Below are 17,933 nucleotides of genomic sequence, written 5' to 3'. Positions count from 1 at the left end.
CGGAAGGCAGCATTTCCGAGTTCTGAGTACAATTGAGAGCACAACGACTGCAGTTTTTGTGTTGGATGTAAAAAGCGCACATGACGCTGTGACGTAGGCTAGAGTCATGGCGGCGGTCAACGACGGTCCAGGCGTGGGATTTCTCTCGTGGAAATATGCACATTATATTTTCCTTTCTATTGGTAGGTGGCACAGTGCACTTGTGGCAAGTAAGCAAGCTAGAAGACTGGCAATCTTGCTGGGTATCCAGTTACGGAAGCAACACATTAACAAGAGAATTCTGAGTAAAACCAAAGTTACTTTCCCTAGTAACTAGTTACTCTGAAAGTAACGAGTAACTTGAAGTAACTGAGTTACTTTTGATAGAAGTAACTAGTAATGTAACTAAGTTACTAAGTTAAAATAACTTACCTAACACTGTTTGTGTCTGAATACAAGCAAACACTGAAGGGGAAACATAACTTTAGGCCATAAAAAATTACCCCAGTATATTTCATACTAGTCATTAATAGGGATTAATATTGAAATCAGATATGGAAACAAACACCATTTAACAGGCTCTAGACAGCCTACTACATAAATTTGGTCATTTTCTCTGAGACACACTCACTTTAGGACTAGTGGCCATTACAGGAAGTTTTTTCCTTAAACTTAAATATTTGTTCTTTTTTTCGCTGATTGACCAGCTTTAAATTAGGCTTTTGAAACAAAGAAACAATAAATACAAAATTAATCATTAGTTTCTTCCTAATGTTTTGTGTCCAAAAATGTCTTCCTTTCACATTTCAGTGTTTCTTTAATTACCCACGAGTAGGAGTGAAACAGAATCTATGCTCCTCCTTTTCCTCATCAATCCAGCGCCAAGCAGTTCAATTAAGCCACGGAAAACTGCCCAGTGTGTGGGAGCCTTTCTGTGATGAATGTACCCTGAAACCATGACAGAACTTGGACCAAAGCACAGAGCTGCTGCTTACGCCTGTAATTAGCTTCACACAATGTACACTGAGGGCAACAGCAACTGATGGAGGTTAATGATATAACATGACGTTTAAAGTGTCGAGAACTATGTGGACCTAATTGAGTAGTCTGCCTCGACCCACGCTAACACAGCTTTCATAGCCAAATTAATGCCAAAGTTTAATTCATGTATTTCAAGTGCACAGTCTTTAACATGATGACCCATTAGCCATTTGAATATACAAGACAGTGACCATTTTCAAGATGCTAACAACTGCTGGTAAAATATAATTTTTTGAGGTGGAGTCTTGATTTTAGTTTTCATGCATGTTCACAATATAGAAATGTACTTCCTAACCCTCAGGTTACTCATAAGCTTCTTTGTATCAAATTAGTAAACTTTTTTCCCCAATTAATTTACTAAAGGGGAAGTAAAGGTACTATGGAGTAGAGGTAGTACTTTTTCTGTGAGCCACATCACGATTGGTCTTTTCATGTACAATCTAGTGTCTGAACTCAGCCTGACCCTGTAGCCACCCTTTGCTTTGCACACTCTTGGCATTCTCTCAATGAGCTTCATGAGGTCGTCACATGAAATGTTTTTCAATCTTGAAGGAGTTCTCGGAGATGCTGAGCACTTGTTGGTCCTTTTGCCTTCACTCTGTGGTCCATCTCATCCCAAACCATCTCCATTGGGTTTAAGTCAGGTGTCACTCCATTGCTCTCCTTCTTGGTCAAATAGCCCTCACACAGCCTGGAGGTGTGTTTGGGGTCACTGTCCTGTCGAAAAATAAATGATGGTCCAACTAAACGCAAACCGGATGGGATGGGATGTTGCTGCAGGATGCTGTGGTAGCCATGCTGGTTCAGTGTGCCTTAAGTTTTGAATAAATCCCCAACAGTGTCACCAGGAAAGCACCTCCACACCATCACACCTCCTCCTCCATGCTTCATGGTGGGAACCATAAATGTAGAGACCATCCGTTCACCTTTTCTGCATCACACAAAGACATGGTTGGTGGAACCAGTGATCTCAGATCTGGACTCATCAGACCAAAGCACAGATTTCCACTGGTCTATGTCCATTCCTTGTGTTTCTTGTCCCAAACAAATCTCTTCTGCTTATTGCTTTTCCTTTGTAGTGGTTTCTTAGTAGCTATTTGTAGCACTTCACAGTTTTAGCAATTTTCCTTCAGTTCTTAAAGTACTGATGGACTGTCATTTCTCTTTACTTAGCTGATTGGCTCTTGCCATAATATGAATTCTAACAGTTGTCAAATGGGGCTGTGTACCAGCCTGACTTCTGCACAACACAACTGATGGTCCCAACCACATTAAGAAGGCAACAAATTCCACAAATGAACCCCGAAAACCATTTCAGCTTCATCATCAAGCTCACTGAGACAAGGCCAAGTGTTTGCAGCGCTGTCAACAAAGCAAAGAGTGGTTACTTTCAGGAATCGAAAATATAAAACATATTTTGTTATTTATCACTTTTTTCTTTGCTACATAATTCCGTATATCTTGCTTCATATCTTTCATGTCTTCAGTTTGTATCTACAATGTAGAAAATGTTAAAAATAAAGAAAAACCATTAACTGAGAAGATGTGTCCAAACTTTTGACTTGTAGTGCATTTACTGTACATATCCTAATCAGGAGTTCAACATTTTAACAGCTTGTGTGAGGAAGCTGTTGATCAGTCTGGAGATTCTGCCTTTTATATTCCACGACCATCTGACTTAGTACAAAATAAAGTGAATTCACAGAAAGTTAATTCTGTTGACCTGGACGCAACCTGCAAATGGACTGAATCTACTTTCTAAGATTTGTAATAAAAGTGTCATAAAAAGATCATCGCTAGGCCTGTGACTATCAGGAGTAGACACGCTTGAAGGAAGTTGGTAGGTGTAGCTTGGTTGTATATATGATTCACTACATTCAACCAATTTCTAATACATATGGAAAAATGTGGGTCTAAAAATATGGACATTACATTAAAGTCTCTTTAGCATTCGTGCAATGTCTTGTTGCAATTATCTGGTGTTTTTTAACTGTAATTTAAACAAAACATATAACATATTGAAGTCTTGTTGAAGTTGTAAATGCAACTCACCTTGGAGTTGCATAGATAGATAGATGGTCTCTTGGGTCATCTGCCACACTAATTAGAGTTGATGGTCCTAACCTACCGCTTGCTCTACTTCCTTGCTGACAGATAATTCAATGTTTAGAAGTTTTTTTCATTTATCACATAGCCTCCCAATATCCCCCTGTCCTTTCCAGCTCTCCTCACAGACATGCTGGCTACTTAATGACTTGCCTTAACGTATTTTCACAATGCAGATAAAATGAAAGGTGGTATTCTGACAAAACCTCTGACAACAGAAAGAAAGATTGCTTGTGCTTCTGGGCTGTTCTGGCACAAATGAACAACCTACAGTATATATGCAAGACACTGTAACAACACATGCTGGGAAGACAAAAACTATTTCTTAAGAGACACAGATATTATTTCATTTCAGAAGTCTTGTATGATGATGTGCCAAGCAGGCAAAAATTAAGCTTGTGTGACCCTGAAATGTACGCTCACCTTGCGGACCCACATTGGCATCATGTGGGTGTTGGGAGAGCGATGGTGGAGGTTGAGGACAACCACGCTGAGGATGACAGAGAATGTGACCAGGACCATGGTAAACATGATGTAGTTGACGATGATGGGAACACCCAGCGAGGTCTCGGGGATCTTATCAGCCAGCAGCAGCAGGAACACGGTGAGGGTGAGCAGCACATTGATTGACAAACCCATCTTCTCACCTTGCAAAGAAAAAAAACAACACAATTATTTAGGAAAGTCAGAAACACAGCGCATTTCTTGTTCCTGTGTTACGACTCATTAAGCTTTACCGGGCCAAGGTTTGTTCCATTTTCAACTTACTGAGATTCGAGGAGCATCTGGTGAATGTAATTTACTAGCAATGACGCTAATGAAAAATTCATCTCCCATTCTAAGTGAGGCTGATTGGGTGACACAGCATTGGCTCTTTAGTTCATTCCGTGGTCACGTACAAACTGTGTACGAACTGTGTTTGTAAATGACCACAGGCCTGTACTACGAAGCCAGATTTCATCACCAAGGTAACTTCGGGGTTAACCCGCAGTTTTATCTACTGCAAAAGTGGTTCACGTCTTACCTGGGTGCATCACATCATAATTTATGCTGCATCACATGATAATATATGCTTTATGCTTATCTAATCTCCTGCCAAATTAGAGATCAACTTAGTTCTCCAATAGAATTGCGTTACCAGTCCTGGTAGATCCCTCAGACCTCTGTGCACATGCAATAGGAAGATTTAAGGTTTTCCAGTAGCATCTAATGTCTCTTGGTTTCTTAGAGACAACTTTTTTATTTAAATTTAATGTATTTCCGTCTCTGTGTGTTGGCCCTGCGACAGACTGGCGACCTGTCCAGGGTGTACCCCGCCTCTCACCCTATGACAGCTGGGATAGGCTCCAGCGCCCCCCGCGACCCTGAAAAGGACAAGCGGAAGCGAGTGGATGGATGCATGGATTTCTTTCTGTTGGCTGCAAACGATTTACACCAAGACCCAGGGTTAATTTAGCAAGTTGCTAACCAACTCCGTGTGACGGCTTATCCTGACTGTCAGCGTTGGGGTAAATGAATCCAGATAACAGAAAGGCATCCTGGGTATGCTGGGCTTGCTTCATAGTACAGGGCCCAGAAGGGTTAGAGCTGGTAGGTTAACAGAGCAGTTTGTGGCCTCTCACTGAGAAGCAAAGCATCTCTTTCTGCATCACTGGAAAATTAATGTAAAACTGGAGGAGATTAAAAAAACAAACCCTACGATTCTCTGTGCTGTTTATGTGTCCCTTTACTGCGTGTTCAAATCAATCATTTCATATGACCCTGGTTCAAGACTAGTAGGAGACACAAATCCCTGTGAGGGTTGCATCAGGAAGGCGATTCAGCAGAAAGTTCCGCCAATCAAATATGCAGATACATCTCTGGTGGCGACCACTTATGAATACGGGAGCAGCAAAAAGAAGCTTTTGCTTGATCATCCCAATAAGTTGTTGTTAAAGGTCACTTGTCTGGTTGCTTTTTTCAGAGAACAAAGCAGATGGCATACACTGGTCAGTAAACTATGATACATTTAGCAGTTATCCTAATCAGACATTTTCTGCAATACTTTTTCTCCCACACGTTCCAAAAAATGTAAATAAAAATATTACAGAGTGTTAAAATGACTTTTTATAGCTATTATAAACTCCTAAAAATAGGCCTACATCATTGTTCAAGAAAATAATAACTTTATCAATGTTTAATATATTTATATACTAAAATACATGCCTACATCAATGCATAATGACAGTATCATGTCAATGAATATTAATACAGCTATGCAGGAATGCAGTATGTTATGTTATGTTCCGATCTGTGTACCTTATCGAGATTCATGCATATTTGCACATCTGTGGGTTTTGTGCTAAGTCAAACTTTAATATCTCAGGTTGTATTTTGCATATGTGTGTCCTAATCAATCAATGTACCCAATGAGCAGGTTTGTCCAAACATAAACCGACCACACAAACTCAATTGGGAAATGGTATTAGCAGTTTTACATCAAGGTGGAGCTTGTTTACGATCCTGGTGGTCACATAAAGAGAGCTTTAATTCATAGTCATCAAGTAATCTGAAAGCAATTTCTGTAAAGTGTTTACCTGCATCAGGAGGCAGATAGAAGTTGAAGATGGCGATGATAGTAATCAGGATGCAAGGGATGATGATGTTGATGATGTAGTACAGAGGCTTCCTCTCGATGATCAGGTAAAAAGTCATTTCCTCATATTCGTCATCAAATGTGTTCTTCCTGCTTGGCTTGTGTCTTACGTACCACTCACCACTCTCTAGAGAAACATCCACAGCTTAGATTTCTATTAATTTTAGTGCATTTAGTAATCGTATTACACTAGCAATACATTTGCAAACCACAAGAAGGGGTTATGCAAAAATGCGATGCTTTGAATATACAGTAACATGAAAATACATCTGAAGTACTTGTACTTAAGAATATATGTATCACGTCATGAGTGCTCACCACTGAAAGACTCGTCCAGCTGGATCTCCCGAATCTCCTTGCCTTTTGAATTCAGGGCATACTGCAGGTCGATTTCTGTTGAGTCATATGTGTAAGAGCGAAACTGCATGGTGCAGTTCTGCCAGTCGAATGGGAAATATGTTACCTAGACACAAAAAACTGTCATTTAAACGAGTCGGAAACAACGTGCAAGCTTAGACGAAACTGGATGGAAGATAAATACATAGTAGATCTGTGTAAATTACCTTGACTCCACAGGAACTGCAGTATAGAGCAGGGGGAGTCCAGGTTACCCTGCCATTGCTGTAAACCTGAACATGGACGTGCAGGGCCACATCAAACTGTCCATCATTACTGAAAACAAAACATGAAATACAAATTAGCCAGTTTTGGTTAATAAATCAAACTATATCACAAGGTGTCATGTTATATGTTGAGGTAATCTGTAGTATGTTATGGATGGTGACATATCACAGAATTCCATAACATATCTTGAAACATAGCCCACATCATATTGTATCAAATAAATTGCATTTGTTCTGTTGTCTAACAGTTAAATAAGACTCTTCTTAGACAAAAAGTCCCTGCATTTGTCATTAGTTTCACTTATATGTGTTGTAACAATTGCTTCTCTAAGATCGTTGCTGATGTTTTACCTCCTTGGCATTGTGTTAACACACAGCTGAATGCTCCAGACCTGCAAACTGCCAAAACTTCTACTTTTTAGAGACACGGTGACAGTTCCTCAATTGCATTAGACTGGTAACATCTGGCTGCTATTTACTGTCTTAATTTCTATAGATGCACTAAGAACATACTCCACAAAGTTCTGTGAAAACTTTCTCTTTTCTTTATCAGAGGTCTGTATTTATACAGTGTTTTGCTCCATGTATGATCTGCTTTGGAAAATGTGTTTTTAAGAAAACTTCAAAAATGTGACAGAGCAATTGAGTAAAACTGTAACAAGAAATGACTTTTTGGTTTCACTTTTCTGTAAAGGTCAGAGACACCCCCCCCCCCTCCCTCCGTACTATGGGAAGTAATCTATTTTGTGCTGGAGATGGATGGTTTATTGTGACTTTACTTTTACAAAGATAGCTGAGAGGGCTTGGTGAGGAAATCCAGCCAGCATAAACTAAAATGTGACAAACAGTGAGGTGTCTCTGTTCTGCAGCTGCACCACCAAACCATTATTACTGAAGCAATAACAACTCTCTATGCTGCTGACGTAAGTTCTAAAGTTGCAAAATAGCAGCAATCAAAGTTTGCATCTCAGTTGTAGTCTTTGTTTTGTTATCATCTCAGTTCCTCTGACAAAGCTTAGAAAGAGACAGACAAGGTAAAGCCACGGCTGTGTAGAACATGAACATTTAGCTCCACTCCCACACTTAAAGACCCCACATCTAAACATTGTAATTGGCATTAAATGGAGATTCTTTGCACACTTTTTATGGGGCACTTTGACTGTAAGTGCAGCGCTAATGTTGTTCCTATACTAAGCTGTCGGGCTCATAACACAATGCACAACAAAGACATCAAGTCAATTAGACACAGATTTAGCCTTCTGTCAGTGTACAGTGTTTGAGCTTTATGTCTCTGATAATTGAACAATGAGAAGCTTGTGTCTTTACCCCAGGCCCTCCTAAAAATCTGTCCCTGTGAAAGTGCTGCTGCTAAAATGGCCGGCATTGAACAACCCAAGAGAAGCACACGCAAATTTGCATTTGTGCGGACGTGCATATTTGTGTGTATCCGTGCGGTTCCAAATGAACGCCTCACAAGCTGAAGTAGCTGAGCGGTGCTATCAGCTCAGTTATTAGGGAGCCATGCTGCTTAATTGCCTATAAAGTGTTGATGAATGGAGCAGTGGGGATATTTACAGTGGTGTTAATGGGAGCGTGTCTGCGTGAGCCAATATGGGGAAAAGACTAAACTTGCTGTTCTGAGTATCTAAATCTTTAATTTAATGCTGTGTTATATAGTTTTTCCAATACACATGAGCACTACTATAATTTACCTGGCCCATCACCTAGTCTCCAGTGGCCTGCAGCTACAAGCTACAGGGGTATGCAATTTGTCCAATTTCAAAACAATATAGTACGTTGGATACGGATTTGATATGAAAATATTTACTATATGGCAATACTTGTTTATTTCACTCAGGTAGGGGTAAATTAGTAAGTACAAAAGGTTGCAAACACTGCATACAAATACAAAAATGGAACAAAGAGATCAAAAACGTTCTCCTTTCAAGTCTTTGTTAATGTTAACGCTAATGCTAATGCTAATGCGAGTTGCAATGCTGATACTTACTTATTGATGAGGACGATGTCAGGAAGCCAAACCTTCCCAGAGGGGATGCGTAGCACCTGAATCCCATTGTGCTCCTTCGGTTTCCATGACAACCGATAATCTGTCCATTCCTGTTTGAACATTTTTATAAAAGGTTGGGGTTTTTTTTTAATACGTAGGGATGTTATTATCCACAAGTCCATGAAAAGAGTTGGGATTAAAGCAGAAAATGACAGCAAGCAGAAACTTTGCTTTAACAAATGCAACCAATTTGTCATTGTATCACTTTATCTTTCATTTCTCCACTTCTGTAATTAGATTCCACAGGGATGGCTTCCCTATGCATTTGTCCTTGCATAACAAAACACAATTTGCATATTTTTTCATTTTGCCTGCTATTATGACTACTCCAACTGTTCTACTGATTATATGCACAGTGTGCATTGGCACTGAGCTGTACTCGAAAGACGAGGCCCCGTGTTAATAAACATACTGCCACTGGAGTAGGAGTCACGCATGAGGTACTCAGTGTGATGTGAAAGAGTTTTTCAGTTAGAGTACACTCAGAAAGCTGTTGGATAATTCATTATATCGGCTTAAGATTTACTTCAATTTGCAAGTATGACAAGCAGGCATGCAAATAGACTCACCAGATTCATGACAACAGTGGTGCTCATTTCTTCATTTTTCATATTCTGTAATAAAAATGCGAAAATATGTATTTCAATATGTACTTCATAACTGTTTGCTTCAGATCGTTTTTCATTTTGTAGGGATACAGATACAGAGTTATGCACAAAGAACACCCTAATGGCATTACAGGTTTTGTGGTGGTGAGAGTTTCAAAAATGGTATTCAGGGCAGCTGTGGTACAGGAGGCAGAGCAGGTTGTCTACTAATCAGAAGGTCAGTGGTTCAATCCTCAGTTTCTCTAAGGTGCATGTCAACGTATCTGTGGTTAAGATACTGAATCCTAATTTGCCCGCAAAGCTTTCAATGAAATGTGAAAGACAGGTTTTAAAACAGCTCTTAGGTGTAGAAATAGGTTTGTGAATGGGGCTTATAATAAGAAAGCACTTTGAGTGCTCAGCAAAAATAAAAAAGTGCTGTAAGTACCATTCCCACCAAACACCATCCATCAGTTTAATGGACTAAATCCAGTTAGTCAATCATCAGTCTATGAAAACCTTCTGTTTGCATGAAAAGTTAGGTTGTTGCAAGCATTTAATTGCAAGACTTGGTTACCACTGTTGCCTCATAATAAGAAGGTTTTTGGTTTAGACCAGGGGTGGGGGATCTCCAGACCTCAAGGGTCCTGCAGTTTTTAGATACGTCCTTGATCCAACACAGATTATTTAAATGGCAAAATGACCTCCTCAACATGTCTTGAAGTTCTCCAGTGGCCTGGTAATGAACTAATCATTTGAGTTAGGTGTGTTGACCCAGGGTGATATCTAAAACCTGCAGGACACCGGCCCTTGAGGCCTGGACTTCCCCACCCCTGGTTTAGATTATGCTGCCAGCTGAGGGCTTTCTGTGTGGAGTGTGCATACTGCATGGACTTCCCCCCACAGTCCGGATACATTCTACTGAGGTTAATCGAACCTCAATGTGATTCTAAATTTTTTATTTGTTCGTCTTTCAGCCTTAACCTTGTGATGGAAGGACAGCAAGTACAGTGTGAAGTGAGGCTCTCAGCTTTCTGCTGTTCTGATGTCTAAAATATATCTAAATAATACATACAGTTCAAAGTTAAAACCAGGTTAAAAGTTAAGTTTTAGTAGTTCATACTGTTAATGTTAATACCTGTGTCATTTTTTGCCTCTGGAAATGTGTTTGTTACATCACTGTGATCAGGCAGCCATGACATGCACTCAGTGGTGAACTTTGTATAAGCGCCTTTATATAGTTAAAACCATTTGTTCCAACAGGCCCGGCGTAGCTGGACTGGCCATCGGCCCACCGGTGATTTTTTGTTTTTATGGGCCGATGTTTTTTTTTTTGTTTGTTTTGTTTTTGTAATGGCATGAACAATGAGAGGTGGTGGATTGGCCAGATGCTGGCTGATGTGTAAAAATAACTCAGTTGTTTGGTGGTGGCTCTGGCGGAGCTTCCACAGAGGCCAGCGGGTGGATGAGGAAGAGGAGAGGCAGGAGGAGGAGAGACCCGAGGCGGCCACCGGTCCGAGTATCAGGTGAACTGAATTTCAGGTAAGAAGTTATGACCTGCAGTCTATCTGGGTCAGATATAAACTAAGTTTAGGTGGAGTTTATTTTCATTGTGCTGACTTTTTACAGTCAGTTACAATAACTCGTACTACTAGCTAGCATGACAGAGTTTCTATACAGCTGGGTGGGTGCTTTGATGTTACTGATAGTGAACTTTATTTTATTCATAAGGTTAGTTAGTAGAGTTGCCAACCGCTCCTTAAAAAATGGAATGGTCCCTCATTCAGAGAAAACATTATGCGTTTCGTATTGAGCTGAGAAGGAACACAGTTTGTCCCGTACTTCAGCTACAATGGAAAATAACACAAAGCTGGAGTTATTCTGTGTGTTTATGCTGCACAGCTACTTCAATCATGAAACTGATCAATGATCAGCTGATCGGCATTTCTGTCTTGTTTGTTTATCGCCCACTTTGCGTCAGAAAGAAGAAACCAGATGTCGCATTAAACAACAGCAGCACGTTTAAGCTTGATGAGCTGTTGTTAGAATTTATTTAATATTAATTTCTACAGGGAGTGCAGAATTATTAGGCAAGTTGTATTTTTGAGGAATAATTTTATTATTGAACAACAACCATGTTCTCAATGAACCCACAAAACTCATTAATATCAAAGCTGAATGTTTCTGGAAGTAGTTTTTAGTTTGTTTTTAGTTTTAGCTATTTTAGGGGAATTTAGGAGTGTTACTTGTGACACTCCTCTGTGTGTGCAGGTGACTATTACTGTGCATAATTATTAGGCAACTTAACAAAAAACAAATATATACCCATTTCAATTATTGATTTTTACCAGTGAAACCAATATAACATCTCCACATTCACAAATATACATTTCTGACATTCAAAAACAAAACAAAAACAAATCAGCGACCAATATAGCCACCTTTCTTTGCAAGGACACTCAAAAGCCTGCCATCCATGGATTCTGTCAGTGTTTTGATCTGTTCACCATCAACATTGCGTGCAGCAGCAACCACAGCCTCCCAGACACTGTTCAGAGAGGTGTACTGTTTTCCCTCCTTGTAAATCTCACATTTGATGATGGACCACAGGTTCTCAATGGGGTTCAGATCAGGTGAACAAGGAGGCCATGTCATTAGTTTTCCTTCTTTTATACCCTTTCTTGCCAGCCACGCTGTGGAGTACTTGGACGCGTGTGATGGAGCATTGTCCTGCATGAAAACCATGTTTTTCTTGAAGGATGCAGACTTCTTCCTGTACCACTGCTTGAAGAAGGTGTCTTCCAGAAACTGGCAGTAGGACTGGGAGTTGAGCTTGACTCCATCCTCAACCCGAAAAGGCCCCACAAGCTCATCTTTGATGATACCAGCCCAAACCAGTACTCCACCTCCACCTTGCTGGCGTCTGAGTCGGACTGGAGCTCTCTGCCCTTTACCAATCCAGCCACGGGCCCATCCATCTGGCCCATCAAGACTCACTCTCATTTCATCAGTCCATAAAACTTTAGAAAAATCAGTCTTGAGATATTTCTTGGCCCAGTCTTGACGTTTCAGCTTGTGTGTCTTGTTCAGTGGTGGTCGTCTTTCAGCCTTTCTTACCTTGGCCATGTCTCTGAGTATTGCACACCTTGTGCTTTTGGGCACTCCAGTGATGTTGCAGCTCTGAAATATGGCCAAACTGGTGGCAAGTGGCATCTTGGCAGCTGCACGCTTGACTTTTCTCAGTTCATGGGCAGTTATTTTGCGCCTTGGTTTTTCCACACGCTTCTTGCAACCCTGTTGACTATTTTGAATGAAACGCTTGATTGTTCGATGATCACGCTTCAGAAGCTTTGCAATTTTGAGACTGCTGTATCCCTCTGCAAGATATCTCACTATTTTTGACTTTTCTGAGCCTGTCAAGTCCTTCTTTTGACCCATTTTGCCAAAGGAAAGGAAGTTGCCTAATAATTATGCACACCTGATATAGGGTGTTGATGTCATTAGACCACACCCCTTCTCATTACAGAGATGCACATCACCTAATATGCTTAATTGGTAGTAGGCTTTCGAGCCTATACAGCTTGGAGTACGACAACATGCATGAAGAGGATGATGTGGACAAAATACTCATTTGCCTAATAATTCTGCACTCCCTGTAGTATCAGCTGATGTTTGCTGGAGCCACAGCTGTAAAAGCTGCTGGTCATGATATCGGTTTGGTTATCTGCTGAGAAGGAAACATGAAGATGAAACCAGGAGATGTCCTTACTGAATCATCAGAGCTGAACAGGTGATGGAGAAACAGGTTTACCTTTTAGGTGACATGAATGAGTTGAAGGGAAGTTATGAACTGTTTCTGAGAGACAAATAACACCAGGATCCTTTTCTAAGTAGCTGACAGCTGGTAACTGTGCAGGGGCGGGTCTAGCAAAGTTTTTGCCAGGAGGGCCAGGTAGGGCATTAACAGGGAAAGGGGGGCACAAAGAAATACTTTTCTTTCTTATTCTCATTTAAAATGTCTCGCTTTTAAAAAATAATTATCTGAATCTTACAACCAAAGTTTTTATCTGATGTAAAATATATAGAAATCATACATATACCAACAAGAGGGTGTACATCACTGTCACAACAGCGTCTGTTTTCATTCAAAGGCTTTATGGCTTTTCCTGTAATACCTGGTTGGCCGTCTCTAGTCAAAATGCCCGGGCCGATTTTTTTGTCCCAGTCCAGCCCTGAGGCCAGGGGACATGATGGTGCAGCGATAGGAAATACCACTTTATTGAAAGAAGGGTTTGGAGTTGAATCTATTGGTTGAATGAGTAGTTTATGTTTGTGTTTAGGCTCGACCTCTTATTGTTACAAAGGTGTCTAAATGACTTATTAACTAAATCACAATATTACTCAGATTTTTTTTTTTGCAAGACTTTATTGGAATTTTCTTTTATTGGACTAGTTAACATTATTGCAGAGGAATTTTTAATGTTTTGGGAATTTTTGGAACCACTGGGATATTAGTTTAGCTTAACAAGCAGGGGACACATGTAGTCTCTAAACAACTCTTTTACAAAAAGGACTAAGAGGCAGAGACATGAGGGGATTTGCTGCATGACTGGCATTTTTGCATGTACAAAATGTGACATATTGCATTGTGGGACTGTTGTACCCATGATGTGAAGGTCAAGTCATGAATTCTGGCTAAGCTTCTCTGCTCCTCGGCCTGCTATTTAAAACCCCAAATGGGACAGCTGGGACCAAAGCAGAAGCATGAGTGGGGGCAGCAAACGTTGGATGTCTTCCTCATGCAAACACATCTTGCTACCTCACACATGTCATTGCCTGCATATCAGTACCTCTCAGGCCCAGTGTTAATAATAACTCTGCAGTTACCCAGCTGGACTAGTTACTTGTCAAACTAAGAATCCAAGTGGGTTAGTTTTCAAGACAGGTCAACTCCACAACTTAAGATGGTCCACGTGACGAGAGAGGAAGAGAGAGCGTGACCTTGAGTGGAGGTGTAAGGAGTGTGGGTGTGTGGATGCACTATGTGTGTTGGTTTTCGATTGCCGAGGAGAAGAGAGTAAAGGGGAAAATAAGAAGCTCATAAAGTGACCGTGTGTGAGTGTGTGTGTGTACGGCTTATCTTTTAATGCAGTCACACAGGCAGCAGCCCAGTCAGTGCATGCCACTAAACACTATTTCCCAGCATGAATGAATAAAAATACAGTACTTCACTACACCTCAGTAGTAGTACTCATTTTTGCCATCTGGTTGTGAATTTAAATTCAGAGGGCACTGGGATTCATTCATGGTGGAGAATATGGAAGATAAGCTTTACATTTACATTTCACAGGCAAAGCCACAGAAAAAGCATCGTCTCTCTGGCTAAGAGTTCCAGCATGTGAAGTTACTGTAGCATGGTCACAGACTTTGATGTGTCCGATTATGAGAGATTCATCTTTTCAGATCTTGGAAAAGATATTAAAGGAATGTAGCTTCTAGGCTAGACAGTTTCAGTTCTTTATGATTAGGCTGTTCTACAAGCTCTCTAAAAAGCCGTCAGTCGATTCAGAACACTGCATAAAGAGCAGTAACAGCGTCTAGTAGTATTAACTTCTCTTCACTGGATTTCTGCTAAATCCAGACTAGAAGTAAAATCCTTCTCATATATAGTTCCTTAAATAATTAAGCTCCATTGTATCTTCATGACCTCATAACGTATTAGCCAACGGAGTGCTTTGCTCTCTTCATTTTGTTCAGACTGCAGTCTTACTTATAAGACAGGTGGTTGGTTTGGTTTCTTCCTGTTAAAAGGGAGTTTTTTCTCACCACTGTCACAAAGCAGATGTTCATAGGCAGTCATACTTTGTTGAGGTTTTCTCCCAAATGCTGTAGGGTCTTTACCTTACAACATAAAGCATCTTAAGGCGATTGTTCTTGTGAATTGTCAGCTAATGGCAAACATTTTGGTGATGGGAATCAGCATTAAACTGGTCGAAACTTCTGTTACATCATGCTGGGTTACATTCAGTCCTGGGTTCTCGAAAGGGATCGATGGAGACCTGGCTTCATCTGCACATTGATGGAAAATAGTTATTAGTAACTTTATTGCTGTCTTGAAATGGCTCTTCAGCTGACTAAAGAAAACATTTACTTGTAATCTGCTCTTTGTGCTTTTTTAATCCAAAATTGAGGTGTTCTTTTTTTCTCTCTCTTCAAACTTTGCAAAATAATCCATTAGAATCAGCCCTTGTTTAAATTTATTCTACTATGCTAGAATTTAGATTTTTTTAAAATCTGCAGTGACCTGCTGTTAACTGTGTGTACTTTTGTGTTGGGGTTTTGGGCCTCACCAGTCCGACGAAGGATGTGAGGATCATGCCCACGCGAACCACCACCCTCTCTTCAGGGGTACGAGCTGGTCGGACCTTAAGGTTGTATTTGGAAAAGAGGCTCTTCATCAGAGTATTCTCTGATTCAGTTGCACCTGTAATACACATTGACAGAGGTCAGTTGTGATGGCAGGCTTCAAACTGAAGTCCTTTAATAATTGCTAGTCATTCACTCAGATTTAACTAGATATGTCCCTCCAAAAGCCTCAGCAACTGCTGACTGCATTGATGCACTGAATTAATAAAGGAGTTCACTCACTAGATACACACTGGTGACACTGTGTTGCCGAGCAAGCTGTGCTGTGCATAAAAATATAATCAATCGACGACTGTCTGAATACCGAAGTCAATAGTGTGCAACAAGTGGATGTTTGATAAAAAATTGATTGATTATTCATTTTGATGATTACTATAATGTTTCAATGTAAAGTTCCTGATTGTTTAATACCAAAAATTCTGTTAACTGCTTTTACAGACAAATTACCTAGGTCCAGCCAAGGGGTGAAAGGTCAGCTCTATGTCTTTCTACTTTTTGCATATTATGCTATGCTGTTGACTTCACTGACCAATGACCCCCCCCCCAAAAAAAAAAAGTGACTGGGATGACAATTACCACCATCAAGTCCAAAATCAATCAGTCAGACCTTTCAGTCAGAAAAGCGTGTCTGTACTGCTATTGGATGTGGATAGACTGCTTTAAGTGGAATTCAGGATTGACAGATGGATTGGCTTACCATGTGTAGTAGTAGTAGTGCATTCCCACATTATTTTCTCTAATTAAAATAAGTAAAAGACATGTATTTCAAATAAGTTCCTGAGGTTCTAAGGTCCTGTTTTTATATCAATCCTAAATGTTTCGCTTCACGTCTGCATAATCACAATCCTACTCAAACACTTGCATTCCATTGCATTTTCATGCTTAATCCCTGATTTACTTGCAACATTTTCCTCCTTGGTGTTGGAAGGTTAGAAGCATTTATAATCAGCAGCTCTTGTGACGCAGCATTCATCACGTCTGGCATTGCTGTGGCCCCAGCAGGATCTGACCTGACAGGAATAAATGATGACGATCACCCAGCAAGGCACCCCATTAGCTAGGCACAAGGAAGCATGGCTGCTGATGGAACGGGAGGTGACTATCGAAGGCCAGGATTTAGCATTTTTTATCTCACTACCCAGCTGAGATCACTTGGTAAATAACAAGACTGACTAAAGCATTAGCTAAAACTAAAATACTGGATGGTTGTATAACCAGTTAAAAAAAAAAAATTGTACTATATTTTTCTTTTATGGAGAGAATATGTGAGTATCTGCTTGAAAAGACCAAGTTACATAGCTTTTTTCTCATAAGCTCACCGAGCGAGTAGTGGCTCAGCAGTGATAAACATGGTTTAAAATTGAAACTGACTGCAATAAAGTTCAGTATACACTACATCCATCTCAGAGTGGTTTGAGCGCACTGTCCAGTAACCACTGGGCGACTTACCAAATAAGTTGTATGAAAAAATGAAGTTATTGATTTCTCTGAAGAAATGTGTTCAACTTAACTGGCTGTGATTCTCTGCGACTGTCGTGTCTCTGATCGTATTTTCTTTAGTTTACAACTGCTGTGAACACAAGTCCTTAAAGATTAAATCTGCCATTGTGTTACAGGTATTTTGTTTCGCTATTTTATCATTTCTTGTTATCGTTCAAAAATGTCTTTGGCATAGATTCATTACTGAGTTTTATTAGTTTGTTGATGCCATGAGATGCAATTTGAATGAGAGGTACATATCATAAATCTGTCATGGCTCCCTACGTGATATAATCCCTGTGCTCAACTGTCCCTGTATGCCACGTTTGTCACTCTGGAGCTCGTGTGGATGCCACACCTCAATCCTCTAAACTCATCAACTTTAGCTCCTGTCTGCTAATGAAATAGGTTTGTCACTCATCTCAATAGCAGACACATCTTGGCCTAATTAGGGCTACTTCCAGAACGCACAGCACGATTACTGTACAGTAATGGTAAACTCGTATGAGCCAAAGTTCTTGAAGGGACCTAACATGGGCTACAGGAAGTGTAATGTGGCCCAAAAGCTACAACATACCTGCAACAGTACCTGCATGTGACCCACCAAAGGTAACCCTGTGACTAAAGGCAGTCAGACTTACCCGATGAGCCAATGCCGTCATTCACGACTTGTTGTGGCCCAAAGAGGTTTGCAAACGTTTGTTGCTATCTGAGTACATTCCATTACATCCTGCTCCACAACACTTCTCACAGTTTTCCTCCCTCACCAATCAGCCAAAGACTAACCTCCTCCTGTTGTCAATCTGGAAATAAACTCTTACATCTTTTAACATTTATTGCAACCAAGAGGGAAGTAATGTTTAGCTCAATGTTTCAAATTGGGACTTCAGAAACCAGTGAGCGACATCACAATAGCCACATCCATCTTTTATATTGTCTGCTTTTCAAATGCTAGCATGCTAATGTTAACAGATCAAAGAGGTACAGCC

At 40.3% G+C, this 17,933-nt stretch overlaps 1 protein-coding gene across 1 annotated transcript in view; it reads right to left on the bottom strand.

Moving 5' to 3' along the window:
• The window catches only part of chrnb1 (cholinergic receptor, nicotinic, beta 1 (muscle)), a 32,031-nt gene that overhangs the window by 13,393 nt on the left and 705 nt on the right, over positions 1-17,933 (bottom strand). The window contains exons 2-8 of the mRNA XM_084924542.1: positions 15,390-15,523; positions 9,022-9,066; positions 8,393-8,502; positions 6,325-6,433; positions 6,080-6,224; positions 5,703-5,888; positions 3,550-3,773 (exon numbers count right to left, since the gene is read on the bottom strand). Of these exons, the coding sequence (XP_084780668.1) occupies positions 3,550-3,773; positions 5,703-5,888; positions 6,080-6,224; positions 6,325-6,433; positions 8,393-8,502; positions 9,022-9,066; positions 15,390-15,523 (953 nt within the window). The remainder of the gene's footprint in view (positions 1-3,549; positions 3,774-5,702; positions 5,889-6,079; positions 6,225-6,324; positions 6,434-8,392; positions 8,503-9,021; positions 9,067-15,389; positions 15,524-17,933) is intronic.

This window comes from Perissodus microlepis, chromosome 3, assembly GCF_051167445.1.
Source record: "Perissodus microlepis isolate ML-2025 ecotype Zambia chromosome 3, ASM5116744v1, whole genome shotgun sequence".
NCBI classification, from domain to species: Eukaryota; Metazoa; Chordata; class Actinopteri; order Cichliformes; family Cichlidae; genus Perissodus; species Perissodus microlepis.
The sequence above is the reverse complement of the archived record's forward strand: the minus strand, read 5'-3'. Positions and strand labels throughout refer to the sequence as shown.